Source organism: Lonchura striata, chromosome 17 (assembly GCF_050655825.1).
Source record: "Lonchura striata isolate lonStrDom1 chromosome 17, ASM5065582v1, whole genome shotgun sequence".
Classification (NCBI taxonomy): domain Eukaryota; kingdom Metazoa; phylum Chordata; class Aves; order Passeriformes; family Estrildidae; genus Lonchura; species Lonchura striata.
In genome coordinates this window covers 2,036,398-2,063,136 of record NC_140719.1, presented here as the reverse complement: position 1 = coordinate 2,063,136, position 26,739 = coordinate 2,036,398, and the positions used below count along the sequence as shown (strand labels likewise).

Sequence of the window (26,739 nt, the reverse complement as noted above, 5' to 3'; positions counted from 1 at the left end):
TGGGATCTGCAGCCATGCCCAGGCTGCAGCCCTGAGCTCCTGACACAGATAATGTCATTAGGAGGGTTAGGGAAGCAGCAGCCCCACAGGGGCAGAGCTGCTGTGAAGGGGCCAGGCAGCTGCTGGAGCTGGGATGTCCTGCTGCAGAGCTGGGATGTTCTGCTGCAGAGCTGCATGTCCTGCAGAGCTGGGATGCCCTGCTGCAGAGCTGGGATGTCCTGCTCCAGAGCTGCATGTCCTGCAGAGCTGGGATGTCCTGCTGCAGAGCTGGGATGTCCTGCTGCAGAGCTGGGATGTCCTGCTGCAGAGCTGCATGTCCTGCAGAGCTGGGATGTCCTGCTGCAGAGCTGCATGTCCTGCAGAGCTGGGATGTCCTGCTCCCGATCTGACCTGAGCCCGTCCTGGGGCAGTTTCGTGTCCTCCTGTGAGGCTGGTGTATGCCCAGCTGGAGCTGGCTTCTCTCAAGGCTGGGGACACACCAGGGCCAAGGTAAATCTTCAGGCATGCCTTTTGGTTGTGTGCAGGGAAGGCTGGACCTGCAGGGACCAGCCTGGTGCAGCAGCTGGAGTCTGACTCAGCTCCTGGGATTCCTGGCAGCAAGCTGAGGAGCTGCTCTGGGCTGCTCCATGATTTAGCAGGAGGTGGATGGCAGAGCTGGTCATTGTGTTGTCCCCAGCACCATCTCCTTTCATAAAGCTGTGGAAGTTCCTTGGCTGGCTCTCCCCAGTGTCCCAGTGCTGGCAGTTTGTCCTCAGCCCAAAAGAGCAGGAAGAGCTCTTTCCCCTGCCCCATGCCTGCTGCTTCATTGCTCTGGGGTTTGGCTCCATCCCCTTGCAGAGGCAGTGCCCCAGCTGCTGGCACTGCTGGAGGCTGGGACAGGCAGCAGGACCACCAGGACCAGCCAGGACCGGGGGCAAGAAGCTGGGAATGAGATGCAGGAACAGGAGTTTCTCTGTCAGTCCTCCTGGGAGCGAAGTGCCCACAGGGATAAGATGGAGAGACCCATCCCTGACTGCCAGGATGGCTGGGTGGGTGCTGCAGGAGCTGTGCAGCCCCTGGGAAGCTCCCACAGGCTGCATGTGCCAAGGCAGGCTGGGCAGCAGAGCCTGCACGTGGTCTCTGAATGAAGCAAAGTCTTTTCCAAAGGAGAAGCCCAGAGGAGGAGCCCTGCCAGGGCAGTGAGTCCCTGCAGGATCCCGCCGTGCCCGGCCCTGGCAGATGCCACATACATCACCCAGCTCACAGCCTGGTACTGGGGGACAACAACAAACATTCATTCAGTGCTGGCTCTTAGGCAGCTCCTCTGCCAGTGGCTCCACTTGCAGAAATGCAGCTGCAGCTTCGCTCTGATCCTGGTTTTTCTTCTCTGCAGGTTCAGAAGATCGCAAGTTCTGCATCCTTTACCTGGCAGAGGTGAGTGGTGCTGATTTCCACTTTAACTTTCCAGCCAGAGCTGGGCAGGTTCTGACAGCTCTGATCCTTCTGGGGCAAAGAGCACTGAAAAAAAGATTGATTTTAACTTCCCTTTAAATGAATGTACCAGAAGCCTGGAAAAGAAACATAATGGCTGTAGAATATGTGAATAAAAAGCTGCTAAGAGGAGCTTGGGCAGCACTAGGACAGGTTTATTTCCCCCTTCTCCCTGTGGATCTTCCTTGATACATCTCACTTTTGTCTTCTCTTAAGATTCTTACCACTGGGGGCAGATTTCTTTATCAAATGTTTTGTCATTATTTTTAGGCACCTTGCTTTTCTTGTCTACAAACATCCAGGTTTGGAGCTCTCAAATAAAATAAGGAAGCCCAACCTGAAAGCAGAATCACAGCTCTAAACCCACATGTAGCTGAGTGCTCTAACCAGGTTTAGAGTCACCCAGACATTGGCACAGTCCCTTTTGTCAAGTCAAGGACTCTGCAAAATTGGTTCACACTGGACCTCCCTAATGATTGAAGGCCGTGGGTTTTTTGCTTTTGCAGTGACTTTACTGTGTTCCTGCTTTCAAGGCCTTGTGCTTTGTGAGGTGGAAAGGTGGGTCTGGGAAAGCTCCCCAGGGCACAGAGGAGAAGGGCAAACACTGCTCAGCGGCACTGTGGAATAATGAGCCATTGTAAAAGCTGGGTGCAAATGCTCAGAGTGGAAGTTGTTCACCTTGAGTGGCTGGAGCTGGGCCAGGGCACGACTCACTGCAGAATCCTGCACTCCTCTTCCTTCCCTCCTGCTCCTTCCTTGTCTCCTCTGTGCTTTCCCAGGGTGGCTGGGCAGGAGCTGAGCCTCCCCTTGGGTTTGCTCAGCGTGTCCCAGGGCAATGTCACCCTGGGCTGGTGACAGCTGGGCTGTGACTCAGCCAGGCTGTGCTGGGTGTTTGGATGAGGCTCCCCAGCATTTTCCCAGGCACTTGGAAAAATGCACTCAGAGTCTGATATTTGGTTTAGAAGCTTAGTGCCCCTAAGTAGAAGTGACCAAAACAGATCTGGCTGTGTTTCCTGAGATCTTGAGAGGTGAAGAGGTGTCTTTGTCAGGCTATAATGAAGTGCTGGGCTTTCTTCTGAGGGACCTAATTGGTCTATGAGAGCTCTGGTGATGGAGCGTCTGCTGTGGCTGGAGTGGAGCAGTTGGATAGAAAATGTGAGACTTTTGCTTTCCCACCTCCTGTTCCCCCACAGACTTCAGTAGTCCTGGACTGGCCACGCTGTGGGACCCTGCAAACCCTGGCTGTTCCTCCTGGGGTGTTTTGGGGCAGGTCACAAGTGGAGTGGTCCTTCCAACCCGCGGTGACCAGCAGCTCTGCCACGTGCTGGACCCCAGGGGTGGGTGTGCACCCCTGCACTGGCCAGCCCAGGCTTTGAGGGGACACTGGGGCAGCCCCTGGCTCAGGCACAGACCTTGCCAAGCAGGACGTGCCCCGTGCCACCCTTCCCTCCCCACCCCATGGCTGCTGGTCTGCCCTGAGCCAGAGGGACCAGCTGGCTCCAGGGTGAAGGGGACAGTAACCTCCCAGCTGGAGGTGCCATCGGGCTCTCCAGCAGTGGGAAATTGGCCTTTGAAAGGGGAACAGAGCGAGGGATGTGTCTGTGAGTCAGCAGTGAGCCACGGCAGGATGGGGCTCTCCCAGCAGACTTCTCTCAGACTTCTCTTCTGGGAAACAGTGACCTGCAGGTCACCTCCCCAGGAGCCACGTGGAGAGGGTGACAGGGCTGCAGGGGCTGGGGATGGAGCAGGAGAGCAGGAACCTCCCAGATGTGCAGCACAGGGGTTGTGCCCTTGGCCCCAGGTGGAGAGATGGGCACTTCTGAAAGGATGGGGTGTTCTGGGAGCCAGCCTGGGAGCATTCCAGCATCTGATTCCTGCAAGGAAGCCAAGAAGAGCATTTCCTTCAGGTTGTCTCTCTTTTCTTCTTTGCATTCACATTTTGGGAGCAAACCTTTGCTTACAGGGTTGTGGGGGTGCCACCAGGAGGCTGGGAGGGGACCCTCAGAGGGGTCCCTGGAGGCTGCCTCTCACAGAAACACTGCAGGGGGGCAGTGGGGAGGCTTTGGGTGCCTCTCTGGCCTGGTGAGAGGGTGGGTTTTTGTGATAAGGTGATTTTTGCAGTGGGCCTGCTCTCAGATGAAGGCTGGGCACTGAAAGTGGCACTTGCAGCACACATGGGGCTGGGGAGAGTCCCTGGGCCATCCCAGTACAGCTCTCCCCACCACCTGACAGATCTGGTGTCCAGTGGGTGCCACACTCTGGTTGTGGCACCTTCTTTTGCCCTGGTGAAAGGCTCAGCCTCCTTCCTGACTGTGGGAACAGCCCTCTGCAAGGATGGATTCCTCTGAGGGGCTGGCTGTGCTCTGGGGACAGGGATTCCCCTGGAGAAGAGCTGGGTGTGCCCTGGGGACAGGAATTCCCCTGGAGAGGGGCTGGCTGTGCTCTGGGGACAGGGATTCCCTTGGAGAGGGGCTGGCTGTGCCCTGGGGACAGGGATTCCTTGCATAGAGGCTGGCTGTGCTCTGGGGACAGGGATTCCCTTGGAGAGGGGCTGGCTGTGCTCTGGGGACAGGGATTCCCTTGGATAGAGGCTGGCTGTACTCTGGGGACAGAGATTCCCTTGGATAGAGGCTGGCTGTGCCCTGGGGACAGGGATTCCCTTGGATAGAGGCTGGCTGTGCTCTGGGGACAGGGATTCCCTTGGATAGAGGCTGGCTGTGCTCTGGGGACAGGGATTCCCCTGGAGAGGGGCTGGCTGTGCTCTGGGGACAGGGATTCCCCTGGAGAGGGGCTGGCTGTGCTCTGGGGACAGGGATTCCCCTGGAGAGGGGCTGCCTGTGCTCTGGGGACAGGGATTCCCTTGGATAGAGGCTGGCTGTGCTCTGGGGACAGAGATTCCCTTGGATAGAGGCTGGCTGTGCTCTGGGGACAGGGATTCCCTTGGAGAGGGGCTGGCTGTGCTCTGGGGACAGGGATTCCCTTGGATAGAGGCTGGCTGTGCTCTGGGGACAGGGATTCCCTTGGATAGAGGCTGGCTGTGCTCTGGGGACAGGGATTCCCCTGGAGAGGGGCTGGCTGTGCTCTGGGGACAGGGATTCCCCTGGAGAGGGGCTGGCTGTGCCCTGGGGACAGAGATTCCCTTGGATAGAGGCTGGCTGTGCTCTGGGGACAGGGATTCCCTTGGATAGAGGCTGGCTGTGCTCTGGGGACAGGGATTCCCCTGGAGAGGGGCTGGCTGTGCTCTGGGGACATGTTCAGGCTGCTGGGAATTGGGGTGAAGGGGGCTCAGGACTGCCCACCCCTGACTGCTGGTGGCAGCTAGAAGGGATGAGGATGATCAGGGCAGGATGTGTGAGCTGTCCTGGCTTTTTGGCCCCATGTCACCCTGAGGGGTCTCTCCCCATCACGACCTGCTCCATCCCTGGCCTGGCAGCAGCTCTGGGTGTGCCCAGAGCCCTCTCCTGGCTCAGCCCTCCGGGTGCTGCTGGTGGCTCAGGAGGGTTTGTGGCTCTCAGCTGTCTCCTGGCTGGGCAGACACATCCATTGTGCTGCTGTGCCGGGCTGGGAGGTTGGAGGAAGCTCTTGAGCTGCTGTTTCTTGCCCACAAATCATCTACAATGAGCACTAATGTGTTTAGTGCTGCTGAGAGCTGAGAGGAGCCCATGGGGCTGGGCTGCCACTGCCTTTGCTGCAGGAAGAGCTCTCTGCTGAAGCCTTGAGATCAGCCTCTTGCTATTGCTCATCTTGAGGGTTTCTGAGTAATGTTCTGACCCATGAGGTCACAAATTTGCATTTGGATCTGCCACGTTACAAAACGAAAGTATGTTCTAATCCCTGTGATTTGTTTAATTTATTATAAACAAGAGAGAAAATTCCAACCTTCAGGAAGTGTCACAAAAAAGCTACTGCTGGTCATCCTGTCTAATTGTATGTAATAAATCACTGCACAGAGTTTAAACCCTGGGCAGTCTGGTTATTTGCAGGCAGAGCTAGCAAGAGCTGCAGAGCCTGGTGTGGGTTCCAGCATGAAGGGTGTTTGTTTTACAGCCTCTCCAAGGTGGGAATTGCAGAGTTTGGAGATCCTGAGTGCAGATGGACCCAGGAGTCTGGGAGTTCTGGAGGGGCACTTGGCATCCTGGATAGGTTAAATGTAGAATGGGATTGGAGAGGATGTGAAAGCAGAGGGAGGTTCTGCACTGAGCTGCCCCCTTTGGGGGTTTTGTTCCTTCTGGTGGCTGTGATAGTCCCAGCACAGACACCAGCCAGGATTTTGGAGGTGAAGGTGGTACCTTTTGATCTCAGGAATGCTGTGTGTACCTGGGATCACAGGTTGCCAAGGTGGGGTCACCTGGAGCAGGTGTCACAGGAGCGTGTCCAGGTGGGTTTGGGATGTCTCCAGAGAGGGACACTCCACACCCTCCCTGGGCAGGTGTTCCAGAGCTCTGCCACCCTCATGGAGAAATGCTCTTCCTCATGCTGGGTGGAACTCCTGTTTTAGTTTATGGCCATTGCAGCTCCTCTATTTTTTCTATTTGCCAGCTGATATGTTACAAAGTCCTGCCAGTGCATTGAGACCTGGCCTGGGCATCTTTCCTTTCAGGATTTCAAACCCAAAGAGCACAGTTTGGTGTTGAACAGCCCCTGCCTGTGTCAGCCTCTGGCTGATTTGAGCACTGCAATAGGTGGACCTGGCACAGGGTGCCCAGAGCAGCTGTGGCTGCCCCTGCATCCTTGGCAGTGTCCAGGTGTTGGATGGGGCTTGGAGCAACCTGGGACAGTGGAAGGTGTCCCTGCCATGGGAGGGGTGGGATGGGACGAGCTTTAAGGTCCCTTCCAACCCAAACCAGTCTGGGATTCAGTGTGAACCCACATTTCTGCACCCCACAGGATTTGGGGTGTGGGAGTTTGCCTGCATTTTCCCCATCCCACCCCATTCCCTGCAGGACACATGTACCTCGTGGGATGTGTACAAGCTGTCAGAAGGGAACGTTTGCTGCCTGCTGGGAATGGGCAGCCTCACAGGGAGCCTGTGGAGCTGTGAGTGTGCTCCAGGGCTGCATTCACACCCTTCCCTGCTCCGGAAATATCCTGCTGAGAGGAAACTGCAGGTCAGGGGTTTAATGCATTGTTACAAGTGTTTGATTCCAACCCAACATATTCAGACCAAATCGACTTAAAACCAAACAGCTCAGTAAGTTTTTCCTTTGGAAAGCACTGGCAAATTTGATCTTTATTTTCCTCTGGAAGTTTTCATCTGCAGACACAGGAGTTTGTTTTGGGAAACAGAAAATCCTTCCAGTAGCAACTCCTTGTGCTGCTGTGGTGAGCACTCGTGCAGAGCTGAGCAAATTGATGTTATGAATCTGTGCCTGAGCTGGCTCATGCCCATCCTGACTGCAGAGGGAGAGCCTCTGGACAAGAGAAAGGCCACTGTCCCCCACCTTGCCCCATCACAGAATCCCAGACTGGTTTGGGTTGGGAGGGACTTTAAAGATCATCTTGTCCCACCCCTGCCATGGCCAGGGTGCCACTCACCAGACAGAGCCTTGGGCACCTGCAGGGATGGGGCAGCCACAGCCTGGCTCTGAGTGGACACATCCCTGCACCAGGGGGTCCTGTTCCTGTTCCCACACTCAGCTGCTGCCAAGGGAATGCTTTGGACAAATGGATCACAGCCATGCTGTAGTCTGTGTAACTCCATCCATGTCCCAGCATTCATTTCCCAAAGTGTTCTCTGCTCTGCTGGGAGTCAGCGCTGCTCATTGAGTGTCCTTTGGGATGTGGCATTGTCCCAAGGGGAGAGGCCAGGGAGAGCCCAGGTTCTGTCTCCAAACAGCAAATCTGAATGCTGGGAAAAGCAATTTACTGATGGCACAGAGGACAAGCCTCAGGGACACTGGGACACGGCAGATTTTATACACCTGGGTAATTTTGGATCTGGCTGTTCTGGACACATCATCAGGAGAGTTTGCAAGGAACATTTTGGGCACTGTCTTGGCAGACCTAGAGGCCATTTGGGCAGATGGTTTGGTGATAGGGAAGAGGGCAAAAGGGCTGGGCAGGGGGTGACATCAGACCTACAGCTGAGGGGAATTTGTTTAGTGAAAAGGGAGTGGAGATGAGCCTTTGTCTGGGAAATGGGTTGTATGCTCTGCTGGAATTGTATCGCAATTTCCTCTCGTTCACAGTAGGACAAGAGATGGTGCTTGTCAGGTTTGTGGCTGTAATTTGATGGGCTTGTCCTGCCCAGAGGAAGGATCCCTGGGCTGTGGGGGAGAAGGCACTGCAGGCAAGGCTGCAGGGGCTGGGACTGGTCCCAGGACTTGAGGTAGACACAGCCTGGAGACTCCTTGCTCTCACCAGTTTTGTGACATGAATATTCTGAGAGAACAGAACTGTGTACCTCTGTTCCCTGTCCTGTTCAGGGGACGGGGGGGGGACTCCCTCTGCTCCAGCCATTCTCCTGCTGGTGGCCAGGAGATGTTACCAGATGAAAAATCCTTTCCTGCTCTTTGATGTTTCCTTTGTTTCCTCCATGGGTCATTTCTGGGATGCTGGAGAGGTTCCCCAAGCCTCGAGTCACCCAGCTCACTGAGGGCTGGACACGGAGTCCCTCTGCCGTGTCACACTCACAGCAGCAGCTTAACTCTTTCCTGAACTGAGCTTTCCATTTTCCCTCCTCCAAAGGCCATCAGGTGCCAGTCTCTGCATTTCTCTGGGTGGTGCTGAGCAGTCCAAGCTGCAGCTGCACTGGCACAACGTTAGAGCAATGCCAGCCTTTGGAGAAGTCCCTCTGGAGGGTGCTGTGACATGAACCCACGTGCAGATCGCCCCAGATGCTGAGGCACTCTGGAGCTGCCCAGCCCAGCATCCCCATGGCAGCCCCAAGCCCCAGCTGCAGTGGCAGTGTCCCCCTGGCCCAGGCTGCTCCTGGGATGTCCCTGGAGCTGGAACACCCGTGGCAGTGGCTCTGGAGTCGGTGGCCAGGCTGCTGCTCTGTGCAGACAGACCCTGGGCTTCACCTCCTCAGCCCAGGCGTTTCCCTGGGTCAGATGCTGGGTGACACCAGTGGCAGAAGCCCCAGGCTGGCATGACCCAGAGCCTGGGCACAGGGCAGCTCCTGGGCACTGCCAGCTCCCAGCTCAGGCTCTTCAGCAGGGCGCAGGCAGTGCTCGTGTCCCAGCTGGAGGAACAGATAAACAGGGGCACTCTCCTCTCCTGGTTTTGTGCTTCTTTACACAGCTCAGCCTCAAACCTGAGTGTTGAAATAATCAAAAATCGTGAGCTTATTCTCCCCCAACTTTAATTTTGGGTTCACATTTCCCAGATGTTGGCAAAAAGAAGAGTTGATATGGTGCAGTTACAGTGCTAGAGAGATTTTAAAAAAGCCCAGGCAGCACGGGGTGAGGATTTCAGAGGGCCCTGGAGCTGTTTGCACAGGCTGGAGCTCTCTGCCCATGGGGCTGTGCCAGGGAAGAGGCATGGAAAGATCTGGGAAAGCTCTGGGGCTGTGCTGGCACTGGGTGGGTGAGTTTGGTGCCACTGGGGCCACTCAGCTCGGAGCTGTTTTCCTCTTCCTTGAGAGGAAAGGATGTCTGCAGAGCAGAAAGGTGCTGGCCCTGCTCTCTGTTTGCCAGAGTGGTGTTTGCAGCAGGAGCTCCATGCCTGGCTCCTCTCAGGGATTCCTAGGAAGGCTTTTACCTGATGAGCCACTTAAAGACAACTGCCTGGCCTGGGAAAACAGCCCTGTGTCCTCACTGGCTGCTCCACAGTGGGTGGAAAAGATTTTTGAGGTTGATTCTCCTCCTGGAGGTTCAACAGAGAACCACAGAATAACAGAATGGTTTGGGTTGGAAGGGACCTTAAAGCTCATCTTGTTCCAGCCCTGCCATGGCCAGGGTGCCACTCCCAAGATCAGGCTGTTCAGGATTCTGTCCAACCTGGGCTTAAACACTTCAGGGATGTGGCATCCACACCCTCTGGCCATCCCCCAGGCCATGCCATCATCAGTGCTCCCAAAAACAAGACCCAGAGCAGAGCCATGCAGGGATTGCTGTGTCCTGCCAGTGTTATCTCCATGCACATCCTCTCCTGCAGCCCCCCAGCACCTTTTGGGCTTCCCAGCTCTAGCAGGGTCCCTGCTGTTAGTGCCAGGGTTTGTTTTATGGGCATCACCAGTGTGCCCAGCAGTCCCAAACCCACAGGAAGAGCCGTGGTCCCCCCACTCCCCCAGCACGGGAGCAAACAGAACTTTCTCACCAGTTTGGCTGGCAGTGCATGAAGTCAGCAGGCAGCATTGCCCGTGTTTTGTGCACAGGATATTCCCAGGGCTGGCTGTTTCTCCCTGGGAAGGTTTGCTCTGTGATTTGGAGCCATTGTAGTCTGGAGCAGTTTCCGAGGTACTTCCCCTCTGGGATCTCTGCTGCCTTTGGCCATGGCCCAACACTCGGAGTGTTGGAGGCCAGGGGTGGCAGGGCTGGGCTGGGAGCCCTGTCCCCAAACCACCCTGCCACCAACCCTGTGGGAGAGGAGCCCGGGGAAGGAGCAGAAATGCATCCCTGCATCTGTGGGAGGAGATTGCCCAGAGCAGCCCCTGGATCCCTGGAAGTGTCCAAGGCTGTTGGAATCTGAGGTATTGATGATTCTGAAATTGTAGAAAGTCTCTGTCTGTCAGCCCCCTGCCAAAGCAGAAGCCATAATTGGTCTGTGCTGGTTTCCAGGTTGTTTATTCTGTTTATCTCTCACATGTTCTGCTGCCCTGCCCAGCTCTGTCCTGCAGGGCAGCGTGTGGGGCTCTGCCCTCAGTGGGATGTTACAAACATTAAATACCAGAAACTCCCTGGGCTGGATTTACAATAACGTGCCAATATCTGTCACCTACATTGGACAGTGTGTCCCCAGCCTGAACCAACAGAAAAATGCCAACACCACAGTGAGACATGGAGGGCATGAAGAAGGAGAAAAAGGACAAGGCACACCCAATTTCCTCCATCTTGTCCCCTTTGAACTCCTAATCTAGAATCCTAAAATTTTACTTTTGCACCTGTGCCACAATTATTACTTATATCAAACACTCAGAGCTGGTAATTCATCCTGTGAGATTGAAAACTCTTTTCCATGGACAGAGATCACAGCCAGTGTCTCTGGGGGCTCTGTCCAGGGGGGTTCCTGACCCCTGCCAGGGTCCCAGACCTGCCAGGGCAGCCAGAGGGAAGCCCTGGATTCCCACACAAGGCCAGGCTGGATGGGGCATGGAGCAGCCTGGGACAGTGGAAGGTGTCCCTGCCATGGCAGGGGTGGCACTGGATGGGCTTTAGGGTCCCTTGCACCTCCAACCAGTCTGGGATTCTGTGGCACCCCTCCCTCCCACCCTGGGAATGTGTTCCTCACACAGCCAGGAGAGACAGTGGTGAGAGAACAGCCCTGGGCTCTGCTGGGCACTGAGCTCAGGGCACCAGAGGTGTCAGACTGAGTCTGGCTCCTTGTTCCTGTGGTTTCTCAGCTTTGCAGTGTCACAGAGCCCCGGGGTCCTGCACAGAGGGGTGTCTGCAGTCAGGGGCTCGGTGTGTGGGGTCTGGGGGCTCCTCCTGTGATGCTGCCATTCTCAGGGGGCTCCTCTCATGATTTATGGGCTCCAGAGTCCACAGCCCCTCCTTGTGTGGTGTCTGCTGGGGTAGGCAGGAGCTCTGCATGGCCAGACCTCTCACCTGGCTGCCATGGGGCTGGGTCTCAGCCTGGGGGAGCTGCTCCCATGGAGCAGGAGGAACTTTTCCTGCAGATCATGCTTGGCTGTAGCAGGGCCTGTTTGGGGCTGGTGTTGGCTGCCTTGGGCCATTCTCTGCCATACCTGCTGTGTTCTCCTCGGGCAGTGTGGGGGGCCTGGTGCTGGCACTGCCCTGGAGCTGTCCTGAGCCCAGCACACAGCACCTGCAATAACATGTTTGTCACTGGGGGAAGGCAGGCAGAAAACCACTGGCAGCCACTTCAGTCGCTGCCTTTATCTGGTGGCAAACGCCCCCTTCACGCCATCTGCATCCTCCTTTCCCAGCACTGGGAGATTAAACCCTGTTTTCTCTCTGTAAATATTGGCAGGCCCAGCAGCAGCCTCCCTGAAGGAAAACAATCACGGGGAGGCTGTTCCCAGCTCACAGGGCAGCGTGTGCAGCTCCCTGTGCCCCCTCCCCAGCCTCCCCTGGGTGGGCAGCTCGGTGCCCAGCATGGACCAGGCTCCAGGGACACGTGCCACGAGTTTTATCCCAAATAACACCCAGCCCTTCATCTGGCTGCATCCCAAAGGATTTTGCCTGGCTTTGGAGGCAGCTGCCAGTGCTCAGCCCCTGCAGGGTGGGCTTTCCCCAGTCCAGTGGAAAGTTTTTGGGAGAGCAGGTTAATGGAAAACCAGAGCTCTTTCCTTGGGAAATGTACATTGGAGAGGTTAAATGCTGATGTGGTGGTAATAAAAAATGTACACGTTGGATAAATGCAATTTTGGCTGTTCATGTCCCCCCTCAGCCTTGCCCACAATACCTCGGACACACCTTGGGGTGGTTGCCTTTCCCTGAGCTCGGGAGCAGAGGGGAATCTGCTCTCCTGGCTGTGACATTCCGGGGTGGCCGAGGTCAGGGAGCCTGCAGCAGCTGAGGGGGAGCAGAGGGAGCAGAGGGGCACTTTGCTCTCGGGAGCTGAGCATCCTGTGTGCTAAATCCAATCAAAGAGATGGGCTCTAATTGAATCAGGGAGGGGCTCAGGGCAGGGCTAGGTGAGCTCTGTGTCTGTCACAGCAGAGGAGACACGAGATGTCCTTGGAACTGCTTTGAGCCTCGCTCCAGGGGAATCACAGGGCAGGGGCTGTGCACGAGTCACAGCATCACAGCTCCTCGCACTGCCCCATGGCTCTGGGGCTCTGCTGAGTTCTTGCTTTGGTTTCTTCTGACCACAAGGGTGGGGCAGGGAAATGCCAGCCTGGATTCCATCCCAGCAAATGGGTGCTCATCCTCCCCTCTGAAAGTGGGAATGACTTCCTAGGGATGAGAGGGTATCACAGAGGTGCAGCCTGGTGACCTGCAGGTGTGGGACTGGGAGAGATTGGAACATCCAGGATGGGAAAAACTCACTATGATACCCCAGGGATGCTCTGAGCATCACTGCCACCCAGGATCTGGGGGCAAGGGGGAGCCCCACCACTTCCTGTCCATGAATCCCAAACCTCTGCTCATTCTGATGGTGCTCAGGAAGCCTGAGAAGGGATTTTCAGTGTTAATGCCTGCAGGAATAAGTGTGGGGATGTCCAGGCATAAGAAAGCTCAAACTTTCTCCTTCATGGAAGTCTCCTGGAAGGGGCAAAGGACTGAACCAGAACCCTCTTTCCCAGGAGGTGATGTGGGAGCTTGGTTTATTTACCACTTTAGGGGATTTTGGATGAAACATGAATGAATTCCCATCCAATGCAAACAGTGATTTAAATGGTGTGACTAAAGAGCATTTCCCCTTCTGGCTGTGTTATGTCTCTGGAGTCACAAAGCTGCAGGTTCTCTCTGACCTTTCTGGGAAAAAGCAGCTACTGGGGACCTGCCCTTCTGGAAGGAAATTCTAGGGGGAAAGAAAAGTTTTTTTTATGAACCTTAGTGAACGACTCTTTTTTCCTTTCTTTGCAGTCTGTCCTAAAGTTGTGCTTTTATTTTTTTTTTCCTCTTCCCCTCTGGTCACTTAAGGAGATGATCCAACCTTGGGCATTTCTGGACCCTTTATAAAGTGAAACGTGCAAATTCCCAACAGGCAGCAGATGTTATAATGCTTAATTTTTAGCATGAGAGATAAGCAGTTGCAGGGCTGGGAGACAGCTGCTGAGAGAACTTGGTCAGAAAGTTCCTTAAGTGAGTAGAGATCTGGACAGGTTTTGAAAGAAACCTGTTTGAAAGAAACTTCACTGATTTTGAAAGAAAACATGTCCAAGAGGAACAAAAGATGTGTGCAGGGAAGGGCACAAGAGGAGGCAGGCTCAGCTGGGATGACTTCCCATCATTTCTCTTAATTCTTTCCTTGCTGCATGTTGCTAACAGACCGTGTGTGACCGGAGCTGGAGTTTATCCCCAAATTCATCCTGGTGTTCAGTGAGGAACAGGACAGGGAGGCTGCTCTGGAGTTTCCCTGAGCTCTTCCTCCCAGCCCCACCCAGCCCAAAGGCTCTCGTTCTCACCAGTTCATGCTCTGGTGCCTCATTCATGTTTGCATATGGCAAAGAGCAATTTCCACCCTCGGTTTCCACTGCAGTGGCACAAGGTGCCCGTGCTGCTCCACTCCTGCTCGTGGAAGCACAGTCAGCCCCCCTGCACCACTCTCCCTGCCTCTGAAGGGAGCTGGTTTCCAGTCCCTTTGACTCTCCCGTGCCCAGGGTGCAGCACAGGGGTGAGAGCTCTCCCCTCATCTGCTGTGGTGTGTGGGGACCAAGGAGTTTGCAAACCCAGGCAGGGCCTGCGACGCACAGCTAATGACCTTCTCCCTGCCTGTGTTTCCTTTACGTCAGAAGTCGGAGTGCTTATTAAGTTTGGAGGCTTACTCCCAGGAGCAGAAGAAGAGGATCTGCTGGTGTCTGGCTGAGAACATCACCAAGCAGCAACATCCAGCAGCAGCTCCTCCGGAGAGCAAGGTAAGAGAGCCACGCGGAGCTGCACATTCCTGCCTGGAGCACGGCAGGCTCTGCCTGGGGGGGGCTTTGCTCAGTGATGCTCCTGCCAGCAGGGCTGTGCAGGAGGCTGTTTGTTTGCCAGGTGAGCAGTGAGTTTGTATTCAGGCACTGCTGTGTCTGCAGCTTCCTGCCCTGCCTGGGAGCAGTGGCTGTGTTTGCATCTGCTGGCTGGAGCTGAGGCAGGCTGGGCTGACACCTCCCAGCATCTGTGTTTGGATATTTGGGCAGCTGAGGCTCCACAACCCCGTGGCCAGCCTGCTCTGAGAGCTCACCTCTGCAGCAGGATGGAGAGAACAGGGAGAGGTTCAAGCTGTGATCTCTGGGTGCTGATGAAAAGGCCGAGGTCATGGGAGTAGTGGGGCAGAGATTTGCCCCTTCTGTGCACTTGGGTGGGCTCAGGTGTTTGATCCTGACCCCACAGATGTCCTAAAAGCACAGAGGGGTCGTTTGGCAGTGCTGTTTTTCAGGCAGCCCCAGCACTTTTCCCACACTGAAGAGCTCCATCCTGGCCCGGGAGCGCTGTCTCAGCAGCTCTGGCAGGGAAATGTGTGTGCAGGGCTCTGAGGCTCTGCCTGCCCTCTGTGGTGTAGTGAACACCCTCATCCACCTCCTCTGGGGCTGGGGCTGCCCCACGGAGCTGTCTGGGGCAGTGGCAGTGTCTGCAGGGTCACGTTGTGTGCTGGGGCTTGGGTTGGGATTGCTGGAGAGTGACACTGCTCTGGGAGAAGAGAAGCCCTGTGCTGGGTGTTTGAAGAGCTTTAAGTGCTGCAGATGGGGATTTCGGGGGTAAAACCCCCAGATCTCTCCCTTGGCCGGTGCAGGGTGGTGGAGCAGCTCCTGCCCCACGTCCCTGTGCCCCTGTGGGTGCCTGGCAGGGTGGCCCAGGGCAGGTGGCCCCAAGGTGGTCCCACAGCCCCGTGCAGGGAGATGCGGCTGCGGCTCTGCAGCCTCCCAAACTGGGTCAGCACAAACATCTCCACAGGAGACAGAGCCTCCGGATTCCTTCTCCTGCACGTTTCAGGAGGACCAAAATAGCAACAGCAGCACATAAAGCCTGAGAACCACGTTACCAACCAAAGCTCCCACCCTGCCAGCGGCCCCAGCAGCTGATTCACGCAGGTGACAGCGCTGGGCCACGGCTCCTGCTGCCCCGTGGGCATCCTGTGGCACAGCTCTGTGCCCGGGCACGGGGCCCTGCTGAATCCACTGATCCTTGGCGTGGCTCTGTGCTGGGCTGGGTGTGATCCCGGCACGGGCTGGGGATCATCCAGGGTGAAGCTGTGCAGGGACACTTCCAATCTGAGTCTCTCAAACAGGTCCTACAAAGGGGCATCTTGGTGGAGCTCCATCATGACAGGAGCTCTGCCCTGTCCCCAGCCCAGACTGTTCATGGCAGGGTGTTAAGGCTTTTTTTCTTTTCAAGCTTGGTTTTATAAGCTCTTAGAGATAAGCATTATACCCTTGATAGCTCAGCTACCTTAGGTGGCATAAAATAAGTAGGATGGCTCTTGTGACAGTGTTGGAAACAAAAAGTTTTACTAAAAGGCAAAAATAAAAAAGTTCTTTATAGAGAAAAGCCTAGTTAGAGTAAGAAGTTCTTACTCTTACTAAACCACTTCACAAAAACTTAACTTCTTTTATTCTCTTCTTTTTCTAAAAAAATTACTTAAGCAAGATGTTTTAACTCTTGTCCAATTAGCTATCCTTAAGTTTAAAGTCCCTAAAGTCTTATAAAATGTCTTTTAACTAAATTAAAGAAAAAAACTTTTAAGCTTTTTTCCTTTTTAAAAAGACAAAACGTAACTTATTTACTCCATCAACAAAAAACACATTCCTACAGGGCATGGGGCTGTGCTCAGAGCAAAGCCCTGGAGCATCTGCTCCCTGATTTGTGGAAGGAGCCTGGCCACTGGACAGGTGAAAATACTCCAGAAGACATCACATCTCTTTCAAAGGCTTTTCTGTGCCTCAGTAGACAAGAGGGTGTTCTTTGGGTCCTGTGGAGAGCCATCATGGGCCCCCCAAAATCGTGACAAAGGGGATTTATCTTGGCTTGCTAAAGCTGATGGAAATCCCACTGGTGGGGTGTGGGGCCAGGAGGGAGAAAAGGAGCGTGACAGCAACTACTAAATTGAGTTTACAGCACCATTGCCATCCCAGCAAAGTCTAAAGTGCCCAGGATGCAATTTAAAAGCAAACCTGGTGTGAAATGCAAGAAGGAGCAGCATGGGGAAGGAGCTCCCGAGGGGACAGGAGGGGCTGCTTGGGGCAGGGTGGGCACACAGGGCTGGGCAGGAGCCTGACCTGGGAGAGCTGCAGCTGGGGCTGTGTCCAGGCTGGTTTGTCAGGACAGACCTCTCTGGGGATGCCAGAGCAGTGGGAGGCAGGAGCTGGGAAAATCAGCTGCTTCTTGCAAGGGAGAACTGATCCATTAGCTTGGCTTACCAGTCATTTGATACTAGGGCTATTTAGGGAAAAACCCAGTGTCTGTGCTCTGTGAATGGGCAAATTAAGCTGGAAATATCAGCCTGGCCAGGAATCTGATTTGCAAAGCCTTCAAAACTGCCCCGGCTCAGGAAGAGGCAGCTCATTTTGCTGTGGCCACAGTCTGGCCAAGGGGATGTGGGCTTTGCTGTGGGGTGGGAAGGAAGGGCCAGCACAGCCTCAGTGCCAGCAGAGCTGTGCCACGTGCCAGCTGCGTGCTGGAGCCAGGAAAAGGGACACTGTCCGAGCACAGAGCAGCTCCCCGGGAGCCTCCGTGGCTGCCACCAGTGGCAACCTCCAAGCTGTGCAGAGATCAGACAGATTTGGGGCTTTGGGGTGGTTCCTCCTGTTTTTCAAGGCCCCCCTGAGCCCTGCCTGGGTAGGGCAGCACTCAGGGCACGAAGGTCCCTGTGGCTCAGGGCCAGGCTCTGCAGAGCTGTCGCTGCCCCTGGCAGTGCCCCTGGCAGTGTCCCCTGGCAGGATGGTGTCAGGATGGGTCTGAGCCCTGCAGGGGCCACGCTGGCACTGCTGCTTTCAGAGCTGGTTTTGGAGCAAAGCTTTTGGTTTCTGGGGGGCTTGACCAAGTACAGCAACTCCTTCTGGAGGTGGAGGAAGAGACATCCATGAGGGATGCAGCCATGAGGGTCCAGCCCGGCTCCCAGTGGGCTTTCCCTGCCAGAGTCAGTTCAGGAGGAGCTCCAGGGACAGTGTGGCTGTTATTGTGGTCCAGGTCTCTGTCCCCAGTGTCCAGCAGATGTGTGCAAATGGGGCCCTGCTGCCACTGTAAGAGCTGGCTGAACATCCCTGAGCTGCAAACCCACCCAGCCAGCTCCCAGGAATTACCCTGTGGGTACTTTCTCCACCTGCAGAGCCTTCCCTCTCTCGTCCTTGTGTCCAGGTCTGCTCCGGGATGCTGCTCCCTGCCCTGTGACCCTGCTGAGCATGTCCCTGTAAAACACATGCCCAGGGTGAGCCAGCCTGGAGCAAACCTTCCAGCAGGGCTGTGTGGAGCCTGGAGGTTGGCTGGGGCTGCCAGGAACCGCAGCCATGGCAATGTGATTACAGAAGAGCAGCTCTGTGCTTTAACTGAGTTAACCCGGCTCGGGTGCTGACCATCAGGGCAGGGCCAGCCTCACGTTGCTGCAGCAGCTCGGGGAAATCCAGCCCGACTGAAGAGAGGCAAACTGCAGAGCAGGGGCAGGGCAAGGCGCAGGGGCTGGAGCTGCTCCAGCTGGTTTGGCTGCGGGGGGAAAAGCTCCACAGCAAAGCCCCCCGAGTGTAAGGGACCTGCTGCCACCGTCTGATTCTCACTGCTTGTTTCTTTGTGTCTTCCACACTCAGAACGGCTGATTACTCTTCCCTTCTGGCTCCGTGACCTGAGATTACCTCGGAGATGATGGCTGGCTGTATCTGAAAGATGCAGATTATCCTTAAGCTAAATAATTACGGACACTCGGTGGCGTGGACTTTGGGAGTCCAGGACGGGTGCTCCCCTTGTTTCCCGAGGGAGGTGGTGGATGCTCAGCGCTTTCCCGAGCCTGGCTGGGAGCAGGCGTGGATGCCCCGGCCCCTCCCGGCAGCGCTGGCTCCGGTGCTGGGAATGAGCGGCCGGGGGCCTCTGCTCAGGAAGGGCAGGGCTGTTTCTCTCACTTATTTACAACGTGCTTGACAAAAGCGAGTAAATGAGCTGTCAGCGAAAGCAAACAGTGTGTGATGGAGGGCTGATCGACACCAGGGCCGGGCGGGAGGGCTCCGGGGCTGGGGGACAGCCCTGCTCCCCGGGCACCTGCAGCTGCGGATGTTCAGTGTGGGGCACCCCTCTCCTGGCCCATCCCCTGCCTCCTCTTCCTCATCCCCAGCACCCCAGGCACCCACCCTGCTGTCCCCCCACTGTCCCTGCTCCTTGGCACCCCTCTGCCCCGGTAAATCCCTTCTCCTTGCACTGGGGCATCTCCCAGGCCTTCCTGGCACATTCAAGCACCATCCAAGGCTCTGGGGTGGCTGTGACAAGGCCTTGGGGACAAGGCTGTGGACAGTCCCATTCCTCCCTGTCCCTCTCAGCAGGTGCTTCACTCACAGCAGTTTAGCCAGAGTGTGATCAGCACTTTGATGGGGAAGAAGGGGAAGATTTTGTACCTTATTTTGGTTTTGGCCAAAGTATTTTCCATTTTGGGAACCTGCTGCCCCATCAGTGCCAGCTCTGCTCCAGGGGATTCTGCTCATCTCCTGCTGTGGGGCAGGACATGGCTAAGGGTGTAGGAAACCTGGATGTTCATCAGAGCCTTTCCTTCCACATACCAACATGAGAGGCTGGCCAAGGCTGTGCACATCACAGCAGCACCTGGAGGGCCAACCTGAACCTGGCCATACCCTCTGAGCACCTAATTGTGCTGTCAGGGGGCCCAAAGAGGGGAGAAACCTTGAGGGTGATTCTGCCCCAATGAGGGTTAACGCTGATGCTGGCAGGACGTGCAGCCAGGTCACAAAACCAAAACAAAGTCTTGTTGCACTGCTCCACACCAGGGAGCACAGCCCGGCTCTCACCTGGGCTGGGGAAACTCATTGCTGAGGACAGCCAAAGGCTCCATGGATCTGTGAGGCTGTGGGAGCAGAGATGCTCTTCCTCTCTGAGTCAGGCTCTGGATCAGCTCTGTCCACTTAAAAATCTGGAGGAAGCTGTCCCTTCTTGAACAGAGTCATGGAACTACAGACTGGTCTGGTTGGAAGGAATCTTTAAAATCGTCCCTTTAAAATCATCCTCATCTCATGGCAGGGGCACCTTCCACTATCCCAGGCTGCTCCAAGCCCTGTCCAACCTGACCTTAGACACTTCCAGGGATCCAGGGATCATTGGACACTTCCAGGGATCCAGGGGCAGCCAAAGCTTCTGTGGGCACCCTGTGCTGGAGCCCCCGCACCTCTATAGTAAAGATTTTTTGCTAATATCTGATCTAACCCTTCCTTCAGCTTAAGGCCATTCCCTGTGTCCTGTCACTTCAGGCCCTTGTCCAAAGTCCCTCTCCAGCTCTCTTGGAACCCTGTTAAACACTGGAAGGGGCTCTAAGATCTCCCCAGAACCTTCTCTTCCCCAGGCTGAGCAGTTGCACATCACTTGGCTTCCAGCCTTCATTGCAAGGACATGTCCCAAGGCCCCAGGGAGCTGGGGTGTGCCTGTGGGGCTGGGTGGGATCCTGGGCTGGGGTGCTGATCTGTTTGTCACCTCCCCTGAGCCCTGGCTCACTGAACCTTGGCTCCCCTGGCCTCGCTGCCCAGCCCTGAGGCTCTCGGTGCCGTTCCTGGTGGCACCGAGGCCCCAGGGGCTCCCAGGCAGCCCCCAGCAGCCGAGGCACAGGCAGGAGGAGTGGACAGATGCCACAGCTCCCCCACGTTTGTTCCTTTGCTTAGCTGGGCTCCTTAGCATGAGCAGAGCAGAGCTGTCCCCTCTGACAGACAGCAGCTCCCGTTTTTCGGGGAGATTTCCCCCAGCCAGCCCGCGCCCCCTCGCCCCCCCAGCAAGGCTGGAGCCGGGTGTGAGCAGCTGCCAACACTTCCATCGTGGCCAGAGGCAGCTTTAAACCCTGGAAGGGCTGTTCCTGGCCGATCCCCAGAAGGGCTGGTGAGAGGGAAAGTGCTGCAGGAGCGGCGCCGCAGCCGGGGGGGCTGAGCGGGGTGAGATCATTTGCACAGGGTGGTCAGAGGCAGCGGCTGAGTGCTCTGAGCCAGCGCTGCTGGGATTTAATGAAGGTGCTGCAAGTGCTTTGTTGCAGCCTGCCAGGCTGGAGCCCTGCTCTCCTGTGCCCAAGCACCTCCTGCCTGGGGTGGCTGCTCCTTCTCTTCTCTCCGGGCATGGCAGGGGACTGTGCCTGTGGCTGGCCAGCTTCTGAAGTCAAGTTCAAGTAACTCCGTGCAAAAGTTACCCAAACACTGATATCTCTGCAGAGATAAGGATCTGTTCAAAATTCCAGGGGGCTTTGGGTGGTGATACCCAGAGTGGTGTGGGACAGGTAGGCACAGCTTCATCCTGCCCCCTTGGCACTCTGGCCCTCCACGAGGCTCAGTGTCCTGCCCTGAACGAGCACCTTCCTGATGCAGCAGCAGGGCAAGGCCTGCCAGCACCACTGCAGGAGGGCTGTGTGTGGCTTTGGAGCCACCAGTGTTGGGCTTGGGACCATTTGGGATTCCTCCCTCCTGTGTGTGGCTCTGGCCATGGCCCTGTTGGAGGCAGAGCTGCTCTGCCAGGTCCTCTCCTGCTGGTGGATGTTTCCTTCCAGTGGTCTCTGCTGGCAGCAGGAACAGCTTCCTGCACCAACCTTGTGGTCCTGTGTAAGTGGTGTTGGGATGAGTCCTTCCCAGTGGATCTGCAGAGGCTGAATGCATCAGGCTCTGGTTGTCACCTCCCTCATCCTGCCTGGGGACAGAGCTCTGCCCTGCCCATAAAGCTGCAGAGATTTCCCTGAGCAGCACCAAAGGCAAAGGGTTCTGTGGGCTGAATGGCAGTGCAGGATCTGCTCCTGCCTTCCCCTTTCCCACACTCTGGATTTTTGCCAGGGATGTTTATGACCCAGACATCATCTCACAGCTCGGGGTCCCCCAGCACCTGCCCTGCAGTGATGAGGCTGCAGGCAGCAGCTGGAGCCCAGCTCTGGAGCTGTTCCCCATCCCAGAGGGCACAGAGCAGTGGGTGTGGGCAGGCTGGGGTGGTGGCTGGGTCATTCTTCACTGAGAGTGGCCAGGGACATCCAGGTGCTGGTGACATCCTGTGTCCCACAGACCTGCAGCCAGCCAGGTGGCCTCAGAGAGGGAACAGGCACAAACCCCACCAGGCCCAGCTCCCTTCAGCAGTGCTGGCAGGATGGGAGCTGGGCACAGCTGTGGGCATGGCTGTGCCAAGTCACTGCTGTCCGTGGTGACCACGTGTAGTGAGCTCAGCTCTGTGTCCAGTGGGACCAGGGAGCTCCCACATTTCCTGTGCCACTGCAAAGCTGTGCCTACCTGTGAGGCAGAGGAGCAGCACAGTCCTGCTCCACCCCAGGAGCATCCACATGGCTGTGTCTGGCTGAGAGGGACATGTGTGTGCCCAAGGTCCATGCTGGAGGAGAGCTGAGCTCGGACTGTCACTGCGGCAGCGAGGACTCGCCAGTGAACGGTGGCTGTGGGGCAGATAAAACCAGCACGTGTCTGAGAGTGGCTGGGCACACACCCCTCGCTGTGCTCTCTCTCTGCAACCATCAGGACACTGGCCTGTCTTAGTGAAGTGGAATCCCAGCAGGAGAAATGCCCAGCCAAGGCAGTGGGATCCCCAGCCCCGTGTGCCATGAGAGGGCCCTGGCTTTGAAGGAGAAGAGGAGGGGCAGATGGTCCTGCGTGGGCTGTCCCCGGGATGGACCCCATCCACCATCCTGCCTGTCTATTCTCCTGTCCCTGCCCGTTAGGCAGGTTGAGATGCAAAGGGCAGAGCACCCCATTGCGGAGCATCCCCCACTTCAGAGCCGTCACTTCGCCACCGAAAACAGTCTGGGGGAAAAAACCCCGCGAACAGCGAACTTGCAGCAGAGTTTCCTTAAGCAGGGAGCCCCGGGATCTCTGCGCTCGGCGTCGCTGGGGGCAGGACAGGGCAGGAGAAGGGGAGCGTGGCGGCTCGCAGGGTGGTGATGATGCGTGGCCCTTCCTCAGGGCACAGCGGCCGTCCGCTGCTGCCAGCAGGTACCAGCACCTCCAGGGAGAGCCGGCAGAGCCATAAATAGCACGAGGGGCACGAGTGAGCCGCGCCTGGGAGGCTGGGGCGGTTTCAGCCGCCGCCGCCACGGACATTAATAGCGGCAGGGCAGAGCGGAGCGCTGCGCCAGAGCAGCCGAGCGCCGCCGCGGGCACATGGCGGGGCCGGGGCTGCCGCTCGCTCGGCCCGGGGGATGCAGCTGAGAGCCCGCATTTGGTAGGTTTTACAAGCCAAGGCTGCAGCCTGAGGGCCGGACCCTGGGCTGGGCAGGATCAGGCTGAGGAAGCTCAGGCTGAGGGCGTCAGGAGCGCTGATGTCCTTGGGGATCCGAGGCTCCGCTCCCTGCCCTGCCCTGCTCTCTCCTGGGGAACCTGTGGCTCCTGCACAGCCCATTTGCCACCAGGCTGGGCTTGAGGGTTGGTAAGGTGCATCCAGGGAGAGCCAGCGGGCATTTGTAGCGTGGGGATGTGTTGAGGTTCCCTCTCAAATTTGGGCCGTGCACGGCTGTGCCATCGGCACCAACTGGCTCTTGCTGTGGGATCAGCATCGCAATGTGCCCACAATGTGGATTTTCTGCTCCAGGACTTTCGCAGCCTTTTGGATACCGTCCCTGGGCTGGCACTGGGGACCAAGCAGCAGGTCCAGCAGGAATTGCAGCCGTGGCACGCTCGGAATCTCGCTGGGGAGGGAGGGCAGCGGGCTGGGTTGGGATCCGGAGCTGGGACTGCCGGGCAGCTGCGGGTCGGGGCTGGCAGCCCGGAGCTGCGGCGGCGTCGAGCCCCTGGAGACGGCGTGGAGAGGCTCGGTCCCGGCTTGGTGGCTGCCAGCTTGAGCGGGTGGTGACACCGAGACGCGGGGTGGAGCTGAGCCGGCACCGAGCTCCTCTCCCCGGCGCGGGGCTGCTGCCCTCGGGTGAACGTGGGCTCCGCTTCCCGCGGAGCTTCGGGAGCCGCCGGGAACGCAGGGATGGGGAGCGGGATCCGCGCAGGGATGGGGAGCAGGATCCGTGCAGGATGGGGAGCGGGATCCGTGCAGGATGGGGAGCGGGATCCGTGCAGGATGGGGATGGGGAGCGGGATCCGTGCAGGATGGGGAGCGGGATCCGTGCAGCGATGGGGATGGGGAGCGGGATCCGTGCAGGGATGGGGAGCGGGATCCGTGCAGGATGGGGAGCGGGATCCCTGCAGGATGGGGAGCGGGATCCGTGCAGGATGGGGAGCGGGATCCGTGCAGGATGGGGAGCGGGATCCGTGCAGGGATGGGGATGGGGAGCGGGATCCGTGCAGGGATGGGGAGCGGGATCCGTGCAGGGATGGGGATGGGGAGCGGGATCCGCGCAGGGATGGGGAGCGGGATCCGTGCAGGATGGGGATGGGGAGCGGGATCCGCTCAGGGATGGGGAGCGGGATCCGTGCAGGGATGGGGAGCAGGATCCGTGCAGGGATGGGGAGCGGGATCCGTGCAGGGATCACGGCATCCTCCCGTGCTTCCTCCCCGAGGAGGGCTTCTCCTGCCCATGGCCGGGTTTTTAGGGAGGTACAAACATCATCCCCCCATCTCCCATCTGCGCCTCCACCCTCGCTGCCCTGCCCCAGGCACTGCTGGCCCTGCTGCTCGGGTTCATACATCCGCGCCGCTTTTGCTGTTACACTAATTGCTCGGGATCAATTATTCATTGTGCAGTAATGAAGCAGGGTGAGGGTAGGAAACCTGGCTGTGCAGCGGGCCCCGGGCTCTGGCCGGCCTCGCAGAGGGTGAGGAGCAGAGCTCGGGGAATGCTCCTCATGAGCACTTTCACAATGACTCCCATGAAGATTTTCTCAAGTTTTGGTAGTTCTGCTTTGCATTTCTGGCTTTGCTTTCTTCCCCTCAGTCCCGTGCTGTGCTTTAGACGCTGTTCCCTGTAGCTGTGAGCTTCCTTGGTTCTTAGTTGTCACTTTGAAATCCTGAGGTGCTCAACAGCCTTTCACAGTTAAAAGTTTCCGATCTGCTGGATCTGGGCACAGTTTGTCCCATGCAAAGAACCCAAATTATAAAATATTTCCCTTCTGCTTTAGGAAAGAACTGTTTTGGAAAGGTTGAGTTTCCCTGGATGATGTAGGTGCTCTTTTTTGTATAATCTGCAATCCAGTTGATGTGGGGTGGGATATTGCCTCCAGCACAGGGAACCCCCTGCTGTCTGCGTCTCTCCCAAAATAACCTTGGTGTCATTCCCATGGAGTTAAATGATTTTGGGGACAGCTGAGGCATCTCAGAGCAAAGGTTTTTGAAGGGCAGCAGGAGCTATGAGGCACAGGGAGGATGGATATGCCGTGGTCAGGGACAGCCACAAGATCAGCTCTTCCTGCAGTCTATTCACTCCTCCTGGGTGAGAGCACAGCTGGAGCAGCACATCCCTTGCTCTCCTGCTCACATCTGTGTCCAGCAGCCTGCAGGGACTTCTCTGCTTTTCCCAATCCCTGTTTTTTTCTGAGGAAGTACCTGGGTACAGGGCAGCTCTCTGAACTGTGTTTTGCCTCCTCTTCCTCAGCATCACAACAAAAGAAAGAAAAACCCTGAGCATCCCCATCAGGAGCCAGGAAAGGCTCAATTAAATATCCCCATGGCCAGACATTCCTTGAGCCACAGTGGTTCCATGACTGAGAGGAGCAGAGGCTTTGAAATGAGAAGGTGAGAGCTTCAAAAAAACCCCCAAAATTCCTGACCTCCCCTTGCTGGGGATTCCAGGGAATGCCACACGTGACAGCACTTCTGGCAGCAGGAGTGCTGGCAGCTCCAGGGCAAGGGCAGGGCAGGATTCAGCTCTCAGCTGTGCTGTCTCCATGGCTGGGCTTTTCCCAGCTGGAAGTCTCAGCTGTGGGCCACCAGCAAGGCCACATTATTTAAAGAAGTGCTGGAGAAGTCGAGGTTGTGCTGGCACTCGTTGAAATTTTCTCTGCTGGTGAGCTGGAACAGTCCCGGATGTGAGCAGCAGCTCAGCAAAACCTGCTTGAGGTACAGACAAAGAAGCAGAGGGTTTGCAGTTCTTCTGCCCTGTCTTGGTTTCAATAAAACTTTAAAAACTTGAAAAAATGTAATGTTTGAGATAGTGAGTGATCCTTGATGGCAAAAAGAACCCAAGGTGTGGGTAACAGGTGCAAGGTTTGAGGATGTTGGAGTAGGCAGGGATTTTTTTTGGAGTGTGTTGATATTTGTTTAATGAGGGGGTCATTCTTAGGAACTCTCTTGCTGGGTCTCTGGTCTCAAACCTATCATCCTCCTTCCCTAAAATGAGGTCAGAGAGCCATCCTGGGCTTCAGAGGCAGCTCTTGCTTCTGCTTTCTCTTCCCTTTCTCAGGAAATGCTGCCTTGGCCTCTCAGTCTGAGACAGAAACTGGAAGAATGAAGTGTGAGATCCTCCAGGGAGGATGGAATAAATCCCCTCAGCCCCTCGACCTGCCCCGATGGAGACAGGGAAACCCAGATGCTGGGAATGGCAAAACCACTTTGTTGAGTGCAGGGGAAGATGCAGGTGGTGAAAAAAGGGAAATCTGCACGTGGAGGTCAGGGACACCCACGTGCTGAGAGCAGTGAGACCAAGGCCTTGAGAATGGAGAAATCCAGATGTTGGCTGCTGGCTCCTGAGCTGTTGCTGCTGCAGTGAGGGCATGGAATGTTTTGGGTGGGTCTGTGAGGTGGAAGGACAGCACCTCCTTCAGACAGCACCAGCCCTACCTCCACTGCTGCCTCCTCCAGCAGCCCCTTGGCCACAGGAAGTGGTGAGAAGGTGTCAGCTCCCCTCAGGTACTGGAAAAGCTGCTCACTGGCTCCAGGGAGGCCTCAGAGCCCCTTTCAGGGTCTAAAGGGTCTCTAGGGGAGCTGGAGAGGGAATTTGGACAAGGGCCTGGAGTGACAGGACAAGAGGGAACAGCTTCCCACTGCCAGAGGGCAGGGATGGAGGGGATACTTGGAAGGAATTCCTGGCTGTGAGGGTGGGCAGGCCCTGGCACAGGTGCCCAGAGCAGCTGTGCCTGTCTCTGGACCCCTGGAAGTGTCCAAGGCCAGGTTGGACAGGGCTGGGAGCAGCCTGGAACAGTGGACCCCATGGAAGGGGGTGGGATAAGATGGGTTTTAGGTCCCTCCCAACCCAAACCATCTTGTGAGTCTATGAAACCTGGTCACATCCCCATCCTCGAGGTCCCAAGTCAGATTTGGGCAGCAAGGTGGCCTTGGCTTTGTGCTGATGGAGTCCCTGGTGCCTGCAGGCAGGAGCAGGTCTGTGGGTTGGCAGTGGTGGAATTGCTGCCTCTCCCCAGCCCAGGTGATGCTGGGCAGAGCTCAGCCCTGTGCAGACAGGATTTCACAGCCCTGGTGATGCTCTCAGCCCGACCCTCGCTCACGGTGA

At 56.7% G+C, this 26,739-nt stretch overlaps 1 protein-coding gene across 4 annotated transcripts in view; it reads left to right on the top strand.

Moving 5' to 3' along the window:
* Positions 1 to 26,739, top strand: part of RGS3 (regulator of G protein signaling 3) — an 80,083-nt gene that overhangs the window by 39,039 nt on the left and 14,305 nt on the right. For all 4 annotated transcript variants that reach the window (XM_085593712.1, XM_085593711.1, XM_085593713.1 and 1 more), the window contains 2 exons: positions 1,373 to 1,413; positions 13,994 to 14,116. In XM_085593712.1, the coding sequence (XP_085449838.1) occupies positions 1,373 to 1,413; positions 13,994 to 14,116 (164 nt within the window). The remainder of the gene's footprint in view (positions 1 to 1,372; positions 1,414 to 13,993; positions 14,117 to 26,739) is intronic.